The sequence below is a fragment of the Erigeron canadensis genome, chromosome 7, assembly GCF_010389155.1.
Source record: "Erigeron canadensis isolate Cc75 chromosome 7, C_canadensis_v1, whole genome shotgun sequence".
Lineage (NCBI taxonomy): Eukaryota > Viridiplantae > Streptophyta > Magnoliopsida > Asterales > Asteraceae > Erigeron > Erigeron canadensis.
Window position 1 is genome coordinate 34,745,802 of NC_057767.1, and position 19,830 is coordinate 34,765,631.

The following is a 19,830-nucleotide window of genomic DNA, read 5'->3' on the forward strand; positions in this document are numbered from 1 at the left end:
GTTCCTATGTTAATAGGGTTGGGACTTCTTCTTTTTCCGACGGCAACAAAAAGTCTTCGCCGTATGTGGGCTTTTCAGAGCGTTTTGTTGTTAAGTATAGTTATGATTTTTTCCATGAATTTTTCTATTCAGCAAATTAATAGTAGTTCTGTCTATCAATATGTATGGTCTTGGATTATTAATAATGATTTTTCGTTAGAATTCGGATACTTGATCGATCCACTTACTTCTATTATGTCAATACTAATCACTACTGTTGGAATTTTGGTTCTTATTTATAGTGATAATTATATGTCTCATGATCACGGTTATTTGAGATTTTTTGCTTATATGAGTTTTTTCAGTACTTCTATGCTGGGATTAGTTACTAGTTCAAATTTGATACAAATTTATATTTTTTGGGATATAAATTTAATAATGTCATGGTGTTATAATTTATGTATATTCTGTTATGTATTTAAATTGGTGGACTAACTATTAGAGATGGGAAGTCAAAAGGTATGGTATAGCAGCCTTTCCGAGCGAGCCTCTGGGATCTCCTGTAAACCCCCATGATGTGGTAAAGGGAGGATATTAGGGGAAGCAGTGAGTGGAGATTCCCCTGCAGAGAGCCGGACAATGCGATTTCGCATTGACGACTCCAAGCTCGCATTTTGGACTACTGTTCCTTCGTGGGACGGGCCCGCTTCATCGCGTTACAATTATAAACTTTAAAATTATACATAAGTTATTCAGAAAACAATCAAAAAACAATTTTCATGTAAAGAATAATCATCGGTTGGGTTTGATTTGAAAAGTTCTCAAAGGTTCTCGCAAAAAAAAAAGGTTCTCAAAATAACTTTTCACTATATATATAATATATAATAAGTAGAGGTTTACCAACTGTCTTTGCAAAATTCTCACTGTATTTCTCTACAATTTTTTAAGCGTCAGGTACAACTTCCAAAGCATATAGTATAGAGATACATACAGTTTACACAACATGACACATACAAATGAATAACTAATAACCACCGACAAATATCACCTCCGGAAACAACTACCGGGAATAACCACCGTCGGTAACCACCACCGGTCTCCTTTCATCCCAGTTTACATTCTCTGAGAAAAACCCCTTCCAATAACACTATAACGGGAACAAACACCGACCTCACCACCGCCGGTAACAGCTAGAGGCCTATTTTCCTCCTTTCACCGTCATTTGCTGCTGCATCATTTCATCCAGATGCAGGTAGACACATAAGATATATTGTCAACAACAACGAATTTGTGTAATATATCTTTATTAATGGAGATAAGAAATTATAATAATTATATTGTGATTTCTGGTAGTGTTTTTAGAAGCGTGATGATATTGTGGGGAAAATTGGAAATGGTTTTGGTGAAATAAATTATAAACAGTGTAAAGAGAGAGATAACAACACGGTGGATGGGTGGTGGTTTTATAGCAATTTTGTAAGACGTGTCAACTTTTTGAGAAGTGTGACTTCTTTTTTTTGGAAAGCGATGGATCATTTGCTGCTTTTCCAGTAGGACCCAAACCTGCTTCACTGGATGATTTTATTGTGAAATACCTTGAAATATTTTTCTCATGTCTCGAACTTGAGACTTCTAGCATGAAAAGCTGGTACTCAATTATTAAACTACAAGGGGAAGTACTTGATAAGTGTGACCAAAAAGACTTGAAATAACTATAACTATCGTTTATACTTTCAATTTATGAATATGAACGTGTTAGTTCAAGATGAAACTCAATGTATTTGCGTAAAAGATTTATGACTACAATATGTATGAAAATAGAAGAATTTCTACATTTTCTAAAGTTTCAATAATGCACATAATACAAAATTGTAAAGTCTTTTACATCATAATATTTTATTTTCATGTGCAATGCCGAGACAAGTTTATACTTCGACAAAATGTAAAGTTAAATATGAACATAGCGCTGATAATTCGTATATAGTTTGTATTTTCTTCTGTTGTCTAATATAATTAAAAGAGACATGTAAATCACCTTTGAAAAAAAATTGTAAGTTTCAAAACCTTTATTAATCCACTTTCATATATACGAGGAGTTGAACTTGAATCAAAGTAAAAAACTATGTTTGCGGATTCGTTAATATGTGGATTCAGTTTACGAATATTTTGATATGTTCTTTTAAACATTACGTCTCCCGGGGCAACGCCTGGATGACGAAACTAGTTTATATATAAAATAAAGAGAGGTTTTATAAAATGAATATGTATTCTCACCTATATGTCATATATATATATATATATATATATATATATATATATATTTTTTTTTTTTTTCCCTTAGTGAATTGTAAATGCATCATCACAATTGTTTTGCAGGTTATCATAGTACTTTTTTTATTCTCACAATATCACATCTTCTTTTGTCTTTTTCTTAAATTGTAATAGTAATTATTATTTTTAATTTATTTTAGTTTTCTAACATAATTATATACCTATATGAATAGAAAGCTAATCATGAACAGTAACTCATAAACAATGAACCAGGCTGGCAGGCAGCTACGTAACTGCTTGTTTGCCTACTTAATTTTTTTTCTTTTTACTTTTTGTTACATAACTTTAGTTCTTTTACTTTTGGCACGAAACTTTGTTTTACTTAGTTTTTAAACTTTCATCTTTCTAACTTTTGACACGAAAGTTTCATTCTCTTTACTTTTTATCACACTTTTGTTTTACTTAGTTTTAAAACTTTTATCTTTCTAAATTTTGTCACGAAAGTTTCATTCTCTTTAATTTTTATCACACAAATTTACTAAAGTTTCGTCCATTTTACTTTTTACCGCATCGCTTTTGTTTCTTTTACTTTTCGCAAGAAAGTTTTGTTTTATTTACTTTTTATACTTTTATTTTCCTAACTTTTATCACAAAAGGTTTATTATCTTACTTTTCACTACATAACTTTTTTTTTTTACTTTTGTCAAGTACACAAAACTTTTAACTTTTTTACTTTTTATCTGCTTTATTTAGTTTTTAAACTTTCATTTTTCTAACTTTTGACACAAAAGTTTTATTTTTTTTTTACATTACTAAAGTTTTCGCCCTTTTACTTTTGTCACACTACTTTCGCTTCTTTTACTTTTCGCACAAAAGTTTTGTTTTTTTTTTTCTAATACTTTTAGTTTTCTAATTTTTGTCACAAAGGTTTCATTATCTTACTTTTCACCATATAACTTTTGTTTTCTTAATTTTCGACAAGTTTTTTTCATTCCTGACATGCAATTTTTAACATTTTTACTTTTTGTCGTATAACTTTATTTCTTTTATATTGTTTACTTTTAAAAATTTCATTTTTCTAACTTTTATCACGAAAGTTTTAGTCTTTTTACTTTTTATCACATAAATTCCTTAATTACCATGAGTTGTAAATTTCACGTGTCGTTATCTTTTTAAGGCCAACGCCCACACACTGTGAGATGACCAGTGCTTTTTTTGTCTTCTTCTGATTTTATCGCGTATCTATGATTATTGCGGCCCGCGTTGCGGGCGTTGAATTATACTAGTAATAGAACAATTAAGGTTTTTTGTGCATATTGTTTTTCTTCAAAACGTATTTTCATTTTCAACCGTCACTCAAACCAAACAAACACTTTATATAGTGTACATTTCCACGTACTAAAAAGTGGAGAGTCAGCCAGAGAAATGTGGAACACTACTTAATGTACTCACACGTGTAAAATGATACCACACGTACACTCGACGCATATAAATCATCCTCAAGAAACTTCTCGTCATCTCCACACACAAAAATAGTAAATTTCAAAAACGTACAAAGAAAACCACTTTTATATATAACTCCTTCCAAACCATAAAATCTCATATTTCATCAAAATCTCTTTAATTTTCTTTTGAAGAAACTGATTATATAAAGTTTTATTTCATCTTTGATACATAGACTCAAAATAATGTGGAACCAACAACAAAGAATATTTGGAAAGAATAATGACGTGGAAACGGGAACAACATCAACAACGTTGTATCCAATGATGTTGGAATCACCAGAGTTACGGTGGTCATTTATAAGAAAGATTTACTCGATAGTTGCGATACAGTTACTTTTGACCGTGGCAGTTGGTGCAGTCGTGGTTTCTTATCATCCGATTGTTACCTTTTTAACTACTACTAATGGTGGTTTGGCTTGTTATGTTCTTCTTCTTGTTACTCCTTTCATCAGTAAGTTTTCTTCATTTCTATTCATTTAAACATATATAAAGAAATTATTCATTTTTGATTAATTAACCTTTAAAGAAAATGTTGTGCATAACATATCATATTAATAGCCATTTTCTACAAACTGAAAGATAGCAATTAAAGGAATGGGGACTGAAAGATAGCAATTAAAGGAATGGGGACTGAAAGATAGGAAATTGTTTTTTGTGTTGTTTTATAACTAAATTTTGGGTGACTGTTTATTTTTATATTTCACTAGCTTGTGTATGTATATAATGGGTTGAATTATATATTTATCTTTGATTGTGAATTTGTGGGGGGTTTTATTTATTTTACGCCTTATGATTTAATTAGCTAGGTTTGAATTGATATTCATGATGAAGTAATTAATTGTGTTTGTTTGTTTGTTGAACATATATATAGCTTTATGCCCATTGTATTACTATCATCAACGCCATCCTGTTAACTATGTGCTTCTTGGAATTTTCACCGTTTCTCTTGCGTTCGGTGTCGGTTTGACATGCGCTTTCACAAACGGTAAGCCTGAATAACTCCATATTTGCTGTCTTCTTGTTATATATATGCAAGAACCTATATATATATGGACATGATAAAAAAAAAAAAAATGTTAATTATTATGTGTGCTAGAAGAAAGGCATTTTGGATGTTGTGACAATAAGTAGTTGATCAGGAATAAAACACGTTATAGAATATGAAGCCGGCCAAAATTAAGAAATTAGTGATCCCTTCTAGGATAAGGACCAATATATACTTTAACAAGTGGGGAACAATTGATGCTTGCTAGCTAGGAAAGGTAGTCATTTGATACTTTCTAGAGTTCTTTAGAAGGAAATCATTGCTAAGGCCTAGAAATACAGAGTATATTTATATATATATGATTTGTCCTTGTAATCGTTTTATACGTACTAGAAACCGATAATTAGTTCTATCTAGCTAGCTAGGAAAGTCTTCTAAAGATTTGATACATTTTGTGAAGCATGTTAAAGATACTTCTAAAATTAAAATTTAAAAAAAAAAAAATCAAGTAAGGACTACTTTAACAGAGTTCAATTAAGACTAGAACATGATAATTTTGATTTTCTTTGCATCAACATCTAATAGAACGGACTGCTTGATGGTTCTACAATATTGTTGTAGGTAAGGTGATTTTGGAAGCTGCTATTTTGACTGCAGTGGTGGTTGTGAGTCTTACTTTATTCACATTTTGGGCTGCAAAAAGAGGATATGACTTTTATTTCTTGGGCCCGTTCTTGTTCGGTGCCATTATGGTGCTTCTTGTGTTCTCCCTTATTCAGGTTTGTCATCGACCTTCTTTATCTGTTTGCAGCTGTCTAGCTTTTCGTAGAGGTGGTATAAACAGGTCGATCGGATGGTTAGGTGGCGTTGTGTGAAATTATTCCAGTGGTGATTTGCCACCTAGTTGCTTCTATGCTATTTTGGAGTTTTAAGTTTCTTGACCTGTTTGACCCGTTTGCTTCTAAGTTAATTTTGGGATCTTTACCTTATTTAGTCTAGGTGGAAAGTGTTATCATCATTGTTGAATATACGAGAAACTATTCATGTTCTTTAAATCAGATTTCTTATCTGCGAGTTTGTAAAAAAAAAATTTTTTGTGTGCGCAGATATTCTTTCCCCTGGGTAGGATTTCAGTTATGATATATGGGTGTGTAGCTGCCATAATCTTTTGCGGCTACATTGTCTACGATACAGATAATCTGATTAAGCGCTACACATATGATGAGTACATTTGGGCCGCAGTTGCACTATACCTTGATATCATCAATCTTTTCATGGCGTTGCTTACCGTATTCAGAGCTGCTGATAATTAGAAGTATATAATATGGTAGTAGTTGGCTAGTTGCTATCTCTGTTAACACCTAAACAAAACTATACATTGAGACCGAATTATGCTATAATCTGTGAATAGAAGTAGGATGTTTAACTTTGTAAATTGTTCTGCAACTATTTTTCGCGATTCCTTTGAAGATGGGTTTATGCATGGGGCATTTGGAATGTTTGAATTTGTGATTGATGAAAATCAGAGTGAATTGGTGGTACATTCCGTTGGTGGTTCTTGTCATTTGTATTTCTCTTATCCTTGGGATGTTTGTAGAGATTGATCTAACATAGATCAAATCGAAATAGGCAACAGATAGAATGTATGAAAAACAAACTTGTATAAAATGTAATGAGAAATCATTATTCGTCAACACAATGGCTTATGTGTCATTAGTTATCGATCCATTATGACTCAAAAGAGAAGTTGATGCACAGATCGCGTAGATATGGTTTGTGCAGTTCAACTATATAAGCAATTGTATTAGAAAAATAAAATTCGGGTGAAAGAATCACAATGATAAATATAAAATTATATAATTTAATATATTTAGAAGGTAAAAAAATATATAAATATTGGTGTTCAAGTCATCATAAATAACTTGAAAAACATTAAGGAAAATAGATCTATGTGATTAAATCAATTAATAAAATGTTTGAAAAGAATTAAGGAAACAAATGTGGTAATAAAAAATGGGCAGCAAGAATCAAACCAATGTCAACCTTGATATAGACAACATAGAAAAATAAGTAAATGAAATGTTCTAAATAAGAAAAATGGTACATGACAAGATTCGAACCACTGGACCAATTCAACATTTTGTATTCTATTTACTGTACGTTCTACATCATATTTTATTTGCGATTAAAATATTTGGCACGCACTCCGTACCTCCGTTTAGGGAGGGGCATGGGACTGGTACTGTCCCGTACCGGTCCCGGTACCGATTCCGAAATAAATCAAAAGTGGGTACCAATCCCGGTCCCATTTGAACTGGTACCGGTACCGATCCCGAACGGGACGGGACCGGGATATCGGTACCAAGTCCCGACAAGTCTCATCTCTAATAGTTAGTCCACCAATTTAAATACATAACAGAATATACATAAATTATAACACCATCACATACAATTAAGTATCCAAAATAAATCCAAAAGCAACCATAGGTTGAATGTATACTACATTACTACCAGAACAGAACTACAGAAGGCATAATGTGACCAAGCACTTGTAAAAAAATTGATCAAGCAGATCAGAATGTAACTAGGCAGCAGAAGCCTTGCAAAAAAACTGACCAGGCAGAATGTGACCAGAAGCAAAAGGCCATTTAACCCATCAAGTTAATTGGCATCCTAGAAAGTTAGTCATGTGCTTCTAGCTGCTAGTATATACAATCATTGTATTGTTCCAAAAATTACATCAAGCCTTCTCAAAACAACAAAAATAACCCCATAGAAGCATCATTCTTCGACAAGTATCTTTTCTTTTCCTTTATCATTTTGGTTGTTGATCGCTTCTTCAATCTCTATAAATATATCAAAAAAAATTAAACTTGATATTGGTCTCACAAATATAGCATACAAACAAAAACAAACAGATTTGATTTTTACCCATGGCGATGTCATCATCATTAGGATGTCGTCAACTTGATCCAAAAATATATTGTTATTAGACTTTCTAACCCAATCTTGTGTGCATATCAACACTTCCACTATGTTTGTTGACAACCTTGTTCTAGAGGAGTCTAACATACGACCACCCGTACTAAAAGCTGACTCAGATGCGACTGATGAAACTTGGATTGCCAAAATATCTAACAAGCCATAATAATGATAGGGAAATGATATTTGTACCACCACTTTTGATTGGTGTACCACAATGTACAACTTTTATAACTTACTGTACAAACCGGTAATGCATAGCTTTGGTAAGTTTATTAAAAACAGTGGTACAAATATCACTTCCCATAATGATAATGTTGATATATAAACAGGGTGATTATAATTTTAAAGAATGAAAATGTCAACTAACTTACCTCTAGCCATGCGAGAAACAATTGGGAACCTATTTCCATTTAGCCTCCACCACTTGAGTATGTCAAATCCGAGTTTGAAATTCACCTTTGGCTCATTCAGATACCTTATAAATTCAGTTTCCACCTCACCCAAGGTATTTCCTTCCGCTTGTAGATAGTCGGCAAAGAAGTCATTCTTTCCTTGAGATATAATGGCATCTTCTTCGTTACGTGTTTCTTGAGATCCCGAATTAGCAGTTTCAAACCTTGCTTGGTATGTTTTAAACAACCTTTCCAGCCTACTTTCAACATTCTGAATCAAAACTCCCACCATCTTCTCAATGACACTTTTAGACATTGGATTTTCATTGGTTGTCTTGTTCATAAGAACCACTCTAAAACAGTGACTTAGAAAACCCGATTTCATAGTGGGGTCCAAGATAACGGCAAAGTAAAAGTAGTCATTAAGCTTATCAAAGCTTCCCCAATACTTTTTAAATTTTTCTCTCATATCACTAAGCATAGTACAAAAATCAATGTCGGTTTCCCACACACGTAAATGGTTATCTACATCTAGGACTTCTCTAATAAAAAGATGTGATAAAGGCTTTGAAGTTGCTGAAACCGTTTCCGTTTTATCTTTGAACTTTTCTAGAAATTTAACCATTTTTTCACAAGCTTTGAAGTCATCACGATCGGGTATTCTTCCTAAATCAAGCTCAAAACTTGGATCCGCACTTTCATACTTCGAAAAGACTTTCTCTAGGGACACGACAATCTTCAACATATCATAGGTGGAATTCCACCTTGTTGGACAATCACCACATAAGAACTTTTGTGATTCAAGCTTTTCTTTTTTCATGCATTCTTTAAACTTTGTTATTCTTTGTGTTGAATGCCTAATGTACTTGACTGCCCTTTGCACACAATTAACATGATACACTTGATTGCAAAAACCATCTTTCACAATTAAATTTAAGATGTGTGCCATACACCAAACGTGCAAATTTGCCCCCTTATCATACAAGTTAGGCAACTTTTTCAACAAGTACTCTATCGCCTTATCATTACTAGCCGCATTATCAAGCATGATCGTCATGACATTTTGAATTCCCCAACCATTTATACAATGCAACAATTCAAAACCTATGTCATCTCCCTTGTGACTTTCAATTGGTCTAAAGTTAATAATTCTTTTATGCATCACCCAATTTTCATCAATAAAATGAGCGGGGACTACCATATAGTTCACTTTTTGACAAGAAGATGTCCATGTATCGGTAGTCAAGTGAATGGTAGTCTTCGGGTCACTTAAATAAACAAACAGTTTATTTCTTTCTTCTATGTAATATTTAGCAATGTCCTTGGAGAGTTAATGGCGTGATGGTAATTTTACCTTCCCATTCAATCGGTTAACCAACTTAACAAAAGCCCAATGTTCTACAAGTTTGAATGGTACTTCCGCACAAACAAAAAATTCTAGTAAAGCTTCCTTAATTGCTAAATCATGGTGTATCCATACATTAACACTACTACCGCCCTCCCCACTGGTTACTTTGTTAAACACCAGGTTGGATTGGTTTTGTTTTTTAGCTCTAACTTCGGGATTTACTTCACAACATTTCAAGTGTTTTTTAAGACTAGACGTACCATATCTCTTTGTGTCGGCTTTGATAAACTTTTTGCAATGGTGGCACTGTTCGTACTTCCTTTCCACTCCATCATCTTCCAATTTGTAAACTTTGTCAAAGTATTGCCAACATTTAGACCACTCTTTTCCTTCCTGTTGAGTTTCTCGTTTTCTTTTCAGTTTGCCTTCTTTGTTAGGCTCGATTGTTTCTACCTCTTCGTTAAAATCTTCCAACTCGCCATCAATATCAGCTTCTTCAAACTGGGTCTCCTCAACACATGTATCATCATCCTAAACAACAAAGATCCACAAATTAATACGGTTTTGTTTGCTGATCATTTAATAAAAAGTGAAAACACATCTTTGTAAATTTGGTCAAAATACACTAATATGTAATGTAATCACTAGTCGAACAGAACATATAACGAGGTGCCGTCATGATTAAAAAATCTTTATGATCTAAACTAGTAAATTAATTAGATGAGAATATGAGATGGTATAAAATATTTAAATAAAATTAATCTTCAATATCATGTTAAACGATTATCAAGTACGATTAAAATTAAAAATATATAAAAATTACATCTAACTCTAGCTACTTAAATAATGGAATTTCAGATGGCCATCGTGATTAAATTACTGTTGCAAGAACAAAAATAAACATAATAAATAGATTATTTAATCACAAACTTACTTTAGATGATTCTTTCATATTTTGATTTGAGATGAAGAATTTAGGGCTTGATGGATCGTTCTTACTGTTGAAATTGGGAAGGGTTTTTCACTTTTTAGATTTTGTGGTTGATAATTTACAATGGGAAGATGTGAAAGAAAGTCATTTTTTAAATATATATTCAACTAAAATAAGTACGAATTTGGTACTGGTTTTATTGAGTAAATTGTAAACATATATTGGGCCTGATAGTTGGGTTTTTTATTTGGGTTAAATGAAGTCGGTACTAAGTGGGACTAAATGAGATTCGCGGGATTTTCCCGATACCGATCCCGACTAGTCCCGATCCCGAAAACTTAAAAAAGTAGGTACCGGTACCGATCCTGACCGGGATTCGATACCACTTTCCAGTACCGGGATCGGGACGGGATCGGGATTTGGGATTTTTAGCTCATCCCTACTTCCGTTCCGTTTTTATTATAGGCGCTATATTTAAGGCACCAAAGTGTAAGAAAGTATATATGGGATTTCGTCTATTTTTATATTTCATTTGTGTATATAATGGCCGGGTTGAATTATATCTTTATCTTTGATTGTGAATTTGTGAGGTTTTTTTTTGTTTTTTGTTTTATTAATTTTAAGCCTTATGATTTAATTAGTTTGGTTTGAATTAATATTCATGATGAATTAATTGTGTTTGTTTGTTTGTTGTACGTACATATAGCTGTATGGCCATTGAAATACTATCATCAACGCCGTCCTGTTAACTGTGTGCTTCTTGGAATATTCACCGTCTCTCTTGCATTGGGTGTTGGTTTGACATGCGCTTTCACAAGTGGTAAGCCTAAACTAACTCGACTTAATTTTGCTGTATTGTTATCATATATATGTAAGAACATATATGGACATGATAAAAAAAAAAATGTTAATTAATTCTATATAGTTAAGAACTTTTATTAGATAACCGTGTGAAGAATTGCATCACTATATATGGCTTTAAAAGTTCAATTTTCTTTGCCACAACCCTTAAAGGCATCGAATGCTTGACGGTTGTACAATAATTTGTACATTCTTTTGCAACTATTTTGTGTGGTTCCTTTGAAGACGGGTGTGTGGGTCATTTGGAATCTGTGATTGATGAAAATCAGAGTGTATTAATTGGTGGTGCATTCCATTGGTTGTTCTTGTCATATGTAGATCTCTTATTTTTGGGATGTTTTGTGGATTTGTGTAATCATAGCGATTGATCTAACATAGATGAAATCAAAATACTCAACAGATAGAATTAATGAAAAACAAACTTGTATAAAATGTAATGACGAACAAATCATTCGTGAACAGAAATGGCTTATGTGTCATCGATCCATATATTATGGCTTAAAATAGTTGATGTACGGATCGCGTACATATGGTTTGTGCAGTTCAAGCAGGGATTGGATACATATATTTACTTATTGGTTTATCTTGAACCGAAGTTTTTTTTTTTTGTCTATGAAGTTTTCACGTTTATCAAGATGATCGTTTATGTTATCTGCATAATAGAGTTGGCTGACGACTTAATATGTTCAACATCTGACATAAAACTAACTAAAATAACGTCCCAAACATACAAACAGTTGTAGGCCCGTTATAATCTCTAAAGAGATTGGGCCTCTATTACCTAACTTATTTGGGCCGGTTTATTTTGCTATGGGGTGGTTGACTTGACTCCAAACGTTGTTGATTTTAATTTTTTTTTAGATAATTAGCTTGTTAAGTAATAAAGAGTCTGATTAAAATATTTCCTCGTATTATTTTGTAAACACTATAATATTCATAATATAAAGGATTTAGCATGTTTTATAAATTAAAAAAAAATTAGGTTACTTTGGACCCCTTTTCATCCGTTTGACCCATATCCTTTTATATAGTGCAGTAATTGTGTTCATTATTTTACTCGTATGACCACTACCAGGCAGAAATAATAAATTAACATGTTTATTGTTGCAATCCAGAATAATTGGAAATATAATTCAGCAGTTTGCCATACTGTGGTGACTATCTTTACGTCAAATCTATACATCCAAGCTTAAGAAACGAACCAAAACACAAAGAAAAAAAACTAGAAAGTGCCCGAGAATATGTAATAAGTAATCGAATGCCCTTTAAGGTTCATGAAAGAAAATGCAAGATAATATATGATACGATAAGAGTATTTTCTTTACAAGTCAGTCTTTTTTGACATTTAGGAATACGTATCTAAAATGCTTACATAATACACAAAACCACCAATAATAAGTCAAAATATATGTGGTTTACATAAAACAATAAGCACCCATCATTTCACAAGTACATGTATTCCTTTAGCAGTACATAATATGGCCATGGCTGCCCACATTCTTTAATTGTTCTTTTGTTATCTACTTATCTTCACCTTCCCCACATTTTCATGTTTCAATCAACGTTATGTATATTCAACTAAGTGTATATATACATTTTAAGTATCTCTATATCTTATGAAGGTCCAAAAAGCTACAAGTCATGTGTTGAAGAATTCGATTATATTTTGGGGGAACCCAACTACTAAGCATGGGTCACACTCAAAGTCAATTTCAGTACTTTTTGGAGATGCATTATATTTGGTTCACATCTCATTTGGCAAACAATGTGGACCGAAAGACAAAATCGTGTGATTCGTGTTCAATGAAAAGATTAGCATCAACGTAAATCGATTAAGTCTCATCAGTGGAAGCTATAACACTTGTGTTTGTGTGCGCGCTTAGAAAGTTGAAAACGTAGTTTCCTGCTTGTCTCTAACTCATATCCCATGGATTTGTCTATTTATGGCCACCATATGGATTTTCGAAAGTTGTCATAGTAGTAAATCATCATAGCTTTCCATATATAGATATATTAAACACACAATTTACAAGCTTATAATCTAGATTAATGCCTCATTAGCATATATGAGCTTGTGAATTAATGTTTCAAGCTTTAATCTTTTAAAGTATAGTGGTTAATTGGCCATTGTCAAGTGACATGGGTGGCCATTGTCAAGTGACATGGGTCATGTCGATCTTAGTATCCGAATATATCATGATGGAACAAAATTGATGATAAATTTCAATTTTATTTAATTTATATTTTCAAAAAGGGAAAGGAATAATTAGAATATGACAACACACTTGTAGCTTTTGGAATTTTTGCTATCATTTGTCATGAGGTAAGACCAATGTTGACCCTTGTTTATGTCTGAATGCGAGAGTTCTATTTTTTTCTTCCCAATTTTTTTTAAGAAAAAGGTCAAATATCTTATTCATTCTTTATTAGTGAGTAATTTATTAGAAAAAGCGAGTAAATTTTTTTTTTTTCAATAGGATTTTGTTAATAACAACTCTTTAAGGGGTAAATTAAAATTTGTATTTGTCATGTGAAAATAATGACAACCATTATGGTGTTATCATTAAATAAAATAGTAATAGATGATATTTTTAAGTTTCTCATAATGACCCAAAAAATGCTACTCGTATTATTTACCTAACCGGAATATTATGGTGATCATTTTATAATTTTTTTTCTGACCCATCTCAAATATGTACCAGATAAGGTTTAAACTCTATACTTTTGCGAGGTTATCAGGACTTCTAGTTATTAGGGTAGTGTTTTATTTTAAAGTAAGTATTTCACAACAACGACTTTAGTGATGACGTAATATATAATTGAAATTTATTTTTTTAAAGAAAGGCAGAGTTGGATAATTGGAACCACATAAATGGTTATCTAAAAGAAAAAGTGAGAAAGCGAATTGAATCTAATGGGTCTCGAGGGAACGTTTTTTGTCTTCAATTTATTTGAAAAATTCTATATTTTTGGACGTTTTTGGGTGGAAGCTTTTGATGAGAATCAAGTATTTTATATTGATGTATTGAAATCAGGTTTGTATAACTTATCATATATTCATATTGATCATTATATGCAACAATCATGCATATAGTAATGGATTCTCTTGTTATGAAGATATATTTATTCATGTAGAACAGAGAAAGAAGTTGCAATTTGGATAGTAAAGTGAGTGGGAATCATATACTTACTACTCTCACTTAAGTGCATATCTAAATTGTCATTTGATGTGCATCTACGATTGGTATGAACATGATAATATGTTCGGATTTAATTGAACAACTGCTTCGGGATTGATTATTGTAAAAAGTTTTAAAATAAAACAAATAAAACAATATCTTAATCCTTAGATCATGATAAAATTGATGCACAGAAATTTACGAAACACAAGTATAGATATATACCGATGCACGATTATTTTCATGATACACAGTGATTTTCAGTGAAGGAAAACCTATTGTTTATTTGTTTTACCCACGTGTTGTTGCAGGATACACTTTCTACACAACAAAGTTTTGGACCGAAATTTATGTCAAATATTCGAACCCATATTTTATAAAAACAACTAAACATGTAACAATAAGAATAAAAGAAATGTAAATGAATAATAAGATGTAAAAAAACATAAATAGTAACTATATTAATGTGTTAAATGTAAATGAATAGTAAGATGTAATGACGATGAAAATTATTATATTTAAAACGTTATATGTATAAAAAGACAGATGAATATAATCAAAATGAAATGTTTAAAAATAAAACCGTAACTGTGTAAAAATTGTTTTTTTATGAAAACATGAAAATTTAAAAGTTTATGTCAAGAAAATAAAAATGAAACTTTGATTTTGGGCAAAAAGTAAAAGATGAAAACTTTAAGGGATTAAATTAAAAATTGGTAAAAACTATTATGTACTATATGAACTTGTACATTTCATCCAAAAATAACTTGTATATTTATATAAATTTTTAGTATATAGTTTTAAAACAATATTAATTAATATTAACTTTTTCATAAAAAAATTCTTATTAATGGCCACCAACACATTTAGCTGGTAAAAGATAACGATGTTATCAAATTTCTTTATAAAGCATGAGATGTTCTACGTATTTCTTTCTCATAATAAGAGCACTTACAATGTGCTTATTATGGCTTTTCGTTTGCTCATCATCCACACGTACACCATTAGGCCTGACTTATTATGGCTCGCATCACGAGTGAATAGCCAGCCTTTTATGTTTTCTTTTTCTCCCTCTCACACATATATATATGACAAAAAATAATTGGGTCGTATACTAGTGATTGGTTAGTGATGTATCAAGGATATTGTAAGGGAAGAGGGAGAATTTTTTTTTTTTTTATATGATCCTAAAAAGGATTAGTACGTGGTTGATTGACAATGAGCAAGTTATTTTGAGTGCATGCTCTAATGAAAGATGATAACTAACAAAAATATAGCGATACAATTGAATCATTTAGAAAGTAAAAGGAGGCTCTCACTTTGTAATACATGTATGACACCTAAAAGTAAAAGATGCATATAGAAAGTATGGGAGAGACTGCTGATGCCATGGTATCGTCGATCAAGGCTCATCCACTCGTTCGATATATGCCTTATTTGGACCACTTGTCGGGCCATGGCTACGTTTAACCACAAGTTGATGTCGTCCTCTCCGCCAAAGCTAGGGTTAATATATATCGAGTGGTCACATGTCCATAACAAGTCAAGCTAGCTAGCTAGCTACCTAGGGTCTTATCTCATGTGTGTTCCGGTCATTAAACCAACCATACATAACTTTTCATAGTACTAAATTGTTGTCTTGTTTGATAGGAACTACTATTAATTAATTACTAGATTGTACACAAATCATGTGAAGTAAAAATGACTCTTATGTGATGTGAAAAGGTTTGGTATTTTTGTTTGTATGCTTGAATTTAGTGAATACGCAAAAGAACAACTCTTGGAGTGTTTCACACTTATGATCATACAATAGGGACATAGCTTCCAAAACTATAAGGAATATTTGGTGAAAAGGTGACTAACTTCAATGATAGAGAACTTTGAAATGAGCATTGAAGGAATTCAATGTAGACAAAGTACTTGAAGGAACCTTCTTGGTGTGTAATTTGGATTACTCTTAATTGCATAATTCATGCTACCATTCATGCTTTATTTAAGCTATCTTCTAGAAAAAATGTTACTTGAGATCCAGATTTTATTCTAATCCTTTTAAACATTATCTAGTTTAACAAAAAAACTCATCAACTTTTATGAAAGAGTGCATTATATATGCATATTAATTAATACGAGTTCCAAAACACTCTTAAAAATCCCTTGCTACACATGATAAGTTGATAACCATAGATCAAGTGATTAAAGAGACCTCAATAGGGGATTAAAGAGACTTTCACTAAAATAGTTATAACTTTTGCTACAGGGTTCCGTTTTTTACGTGTGATCAGTCATAAAAAATGACGTTTATATATGGGCCCGAAGAATCATGAAATTAATCTCATAGCAATTGTCAATTTATCTAGGCCTCATTGGCAAGAACCGTGAAATTAATTAATCTCATAGCAATTGTCAATTTATCTAGGCCTCACTGGCAAGAACCGTGAAATTAATTAAGCTCATGTAATTCTAGAACTAGCCAGATTGTCATGGCTAACCTTTAGTCAACTGCCGAGCCCATATCCCCACCCCACCCCACCCACCCGAACCCAACCAACCCATCCACCAATGACCAATTAAGCAAGTTCCAGAGAAATACATATGGCTACTGTTGTTGTAGGGAATCTTGGTGGCAATGAATAGAACAAGTGACCACACAATTACTGTACCCACAAAACTACGTACTCAACCATGTTCACTGAACACTACTTTTTGTTTTTGTGGGTTTCAACATTGGAGAATTCAAGTCACTTATGGTGTCTTTCAAAATTATTGAAAACTATAAAGTGTGGAAGCTTTTTAATTTGTTAGATTTAATTTAAATGGAGATGCACGATGTGGAGTCAAACAAACATTCGACAAGAAGGTATGTGGAAAAAAGCAAGACAACAATAATACACTAAAAGTCCAATATATGGTCAGTTAACTTGTTATCAATTTAGTGTAATTAAGGGTTATGGTTATAACACTTGAAAATAAGTTTGGAGGTACGGAGTGTACACCCATCAAGCAAATGACATCTCTAACACAAAAGTTTTGTAATAACTGATAGACATAACTATAACATTTTTTACATGAATTCTAAATGTGAAATTACTAGCATGACATGATTGAAATTTACGTGTAGAAATTTGATAGAAGTACAAGTTTAAAAATGAAAAAGTGAATCTGTAGGTAACTGTGTCTTGCTTTGATAAGGAATATAGGCATATGATCTAAATTCTTATTTTCATTTTGTCAATTCACTGTATAGTAAAAAGGAAAATCACAATCATGCTGTCAATTTCTATTCTTCATTTCACATGGAAAACTCATATATGATATTATATTATATGTCATGCTACCTTGATAAATATGTCCATGCATAGACTGCATGAGATATGAGAAAACATATACGTAAGCTTTGATCTCTTTCAGTTATTAAATCCTTTGGGTGTCTCTTATAGAGAATTGATACGTGAGAAAATATATACAAAACATGAAATACTCTATAGCGAACGGGTTTTAGATTTCTGTCAAAATCTAGAACATTACTCTTTGTATTATCTCAAAACAAAATTCGTGTAACCCAGACAGTTAGGGTCGAATTGTTGTTTTCGGAAAGTGATATCACGATACAAAGAGATATCCCGTTATTGATTTCTTACCCTTGTAACTTGAACTTCCCAAACATAACTTAACTTAATTCAATTATTTATCAACCAACGACTGCTAAACACCGTTATCTCATAGTGAAATAATTAGAGGCCGTGTATTATCTTTGAGGGGATTTTGAGTATATTTTTGTTGGGCTATTATATTTTAGTAGCAGTTTTATGAAAATACAAGTTAACTAGTCAATCTGATTCAACCAGCCGGTTTTAACCGAGTAAACCGTTTTTTTTTACACCCGACTAATTTAACTAAAAACTGGTTTTGGGACATCGGGCTTATTTCAACAAAATAATGTATGAAATGAACTGCTCGCGCGTTATCTACATTTATCTCAAATATAAAAATATATTTTTGACCTATTATTCAACAAATGTCAGAAACAAAAGGTTGGAATATATGTTGGTGACATGTAATATTATTGCATAAAAATGATTTGAAAGATGACGCGGCTAAAAAAAAATGATCCACCTGATGCTAGTCAACTATTGAAAATCAAAAATCGTAGAAACCTCAAAGGCTCAAACACGAATCATGGTTGACACTGTATCCAAGTATATAAATAATGTATTGTACTATTGCTACATGTTACAACTCATATATTTTTTTTTCTTTGGGCAATAACTTTAACAATCAAATTGTTTTCGGGATCTTCATCCCAATTAATTACATCAATCTGACTACAATTTAGGTCTACGTTATTAATATACGAGAGATAGTGTCCGCGTATTACGGCAGTGAGATGGTAGGGGTGATAGGTCAAGTCATAGAGTATGATAGCCAAATGTCTTAGTCGTTCGGGCTCCGCCCTCGGATTTGAAAATTCGTCGAAAATATATCGAATGACATCTCTAATAAAAGAATATGAAATTTTTAGAACATCCATACAATTTTTATAATTTATCGAAATACGGTTTTTGAGATAAAAGATTTTGAATGAATTAGAGAAATAAAATGATTTATAGATGAGAGAGAAAAAAAATGAGTGGTTGAGATTTGAGGAGAGAGAAAAAAAATTAGTTAAGATTTAAGGTTATTATAAGTATATTAGGTATAAATGTTTAAATTAGCAAATAAATAATATGGATATTTTGCATTGTTCAAATCATCTTTTCTTAAAAAAAACAAAATGCTTTATAAGATAGTATTAGATATATATATTTATAGGGGACCCTTATTCTGAGAACCCATTTTTTGAACTCTTAAATTATGTATTGGATCACATGTTTTTGTTGTTCATTCACATGTGAAACGTTATAAAAATATATGTTGCAGAAGAAAGTTTTTTTTCAAATCCTTATATATACCCGTTCGATCACATGTGAACGAAAACGTGAACATATTCATTCGCAAGTTCACAAAAGGCTATTTTGAAGGTTTTTTTAAAAAGTTTCTTATACAACATACTTTTTTATATCACTTCACTATACGAAATTGTCAATGTATACTTATTGTATTGGAAGTGTTTTATTATCGTATTGGAAGTGTTTTGGTGTTTAATTATGTGGTGTTCAGCAAGACCAAATATATATATATATATATATATATATATATATGGGAAGTGAATATGGGATTGTTCCTCATCTAAGCTTAGATGAAAACTTCTCACATTTTGGTTTTTTAATCATAAAATTCATGGGGACCTAAGGTTTACTTAAAATACAAAATAATATTAAAATACTTGTGTGTGAGGGTTCTCCATTAGATGGGGAACAACCACATATTCATTTTTCCATATATATATATATATAT

General features: G+C 31.8%; 1 protein-coding gene across 1 annotated transcript; it reads left to right on the forward strand.

The window, feature by feature from the left end:
- Nucleotides 1-3,793: 3,793 nt before the first annotated feature.
- Nucleotides 3,794-6,431, forward strand: LOC122608206 (protein LIFEGUARD 2-like). The gene is made up of 4 exons (XM_043781293.1): nucleotides 3,794-4,206; nucleotides 4,627-4,740; nucleotides 5,362-5,519; nucleotides 5,847-6,431. Exons 1-4 carry the CDS (start codon nucleotides 3,939-3,941, stop codon nucleotides 6,051-6,053), a joined length of 747 nt encoding a protein of 248 aa, XP_043637228.1. The 5' UTR covers nucleotides 3,794-3,938; the 3' UTR covers nucleotides 6,054-6,431.
- Nucleotides 6,432-19,830: the final 13,399 nt, after the last annotated feature.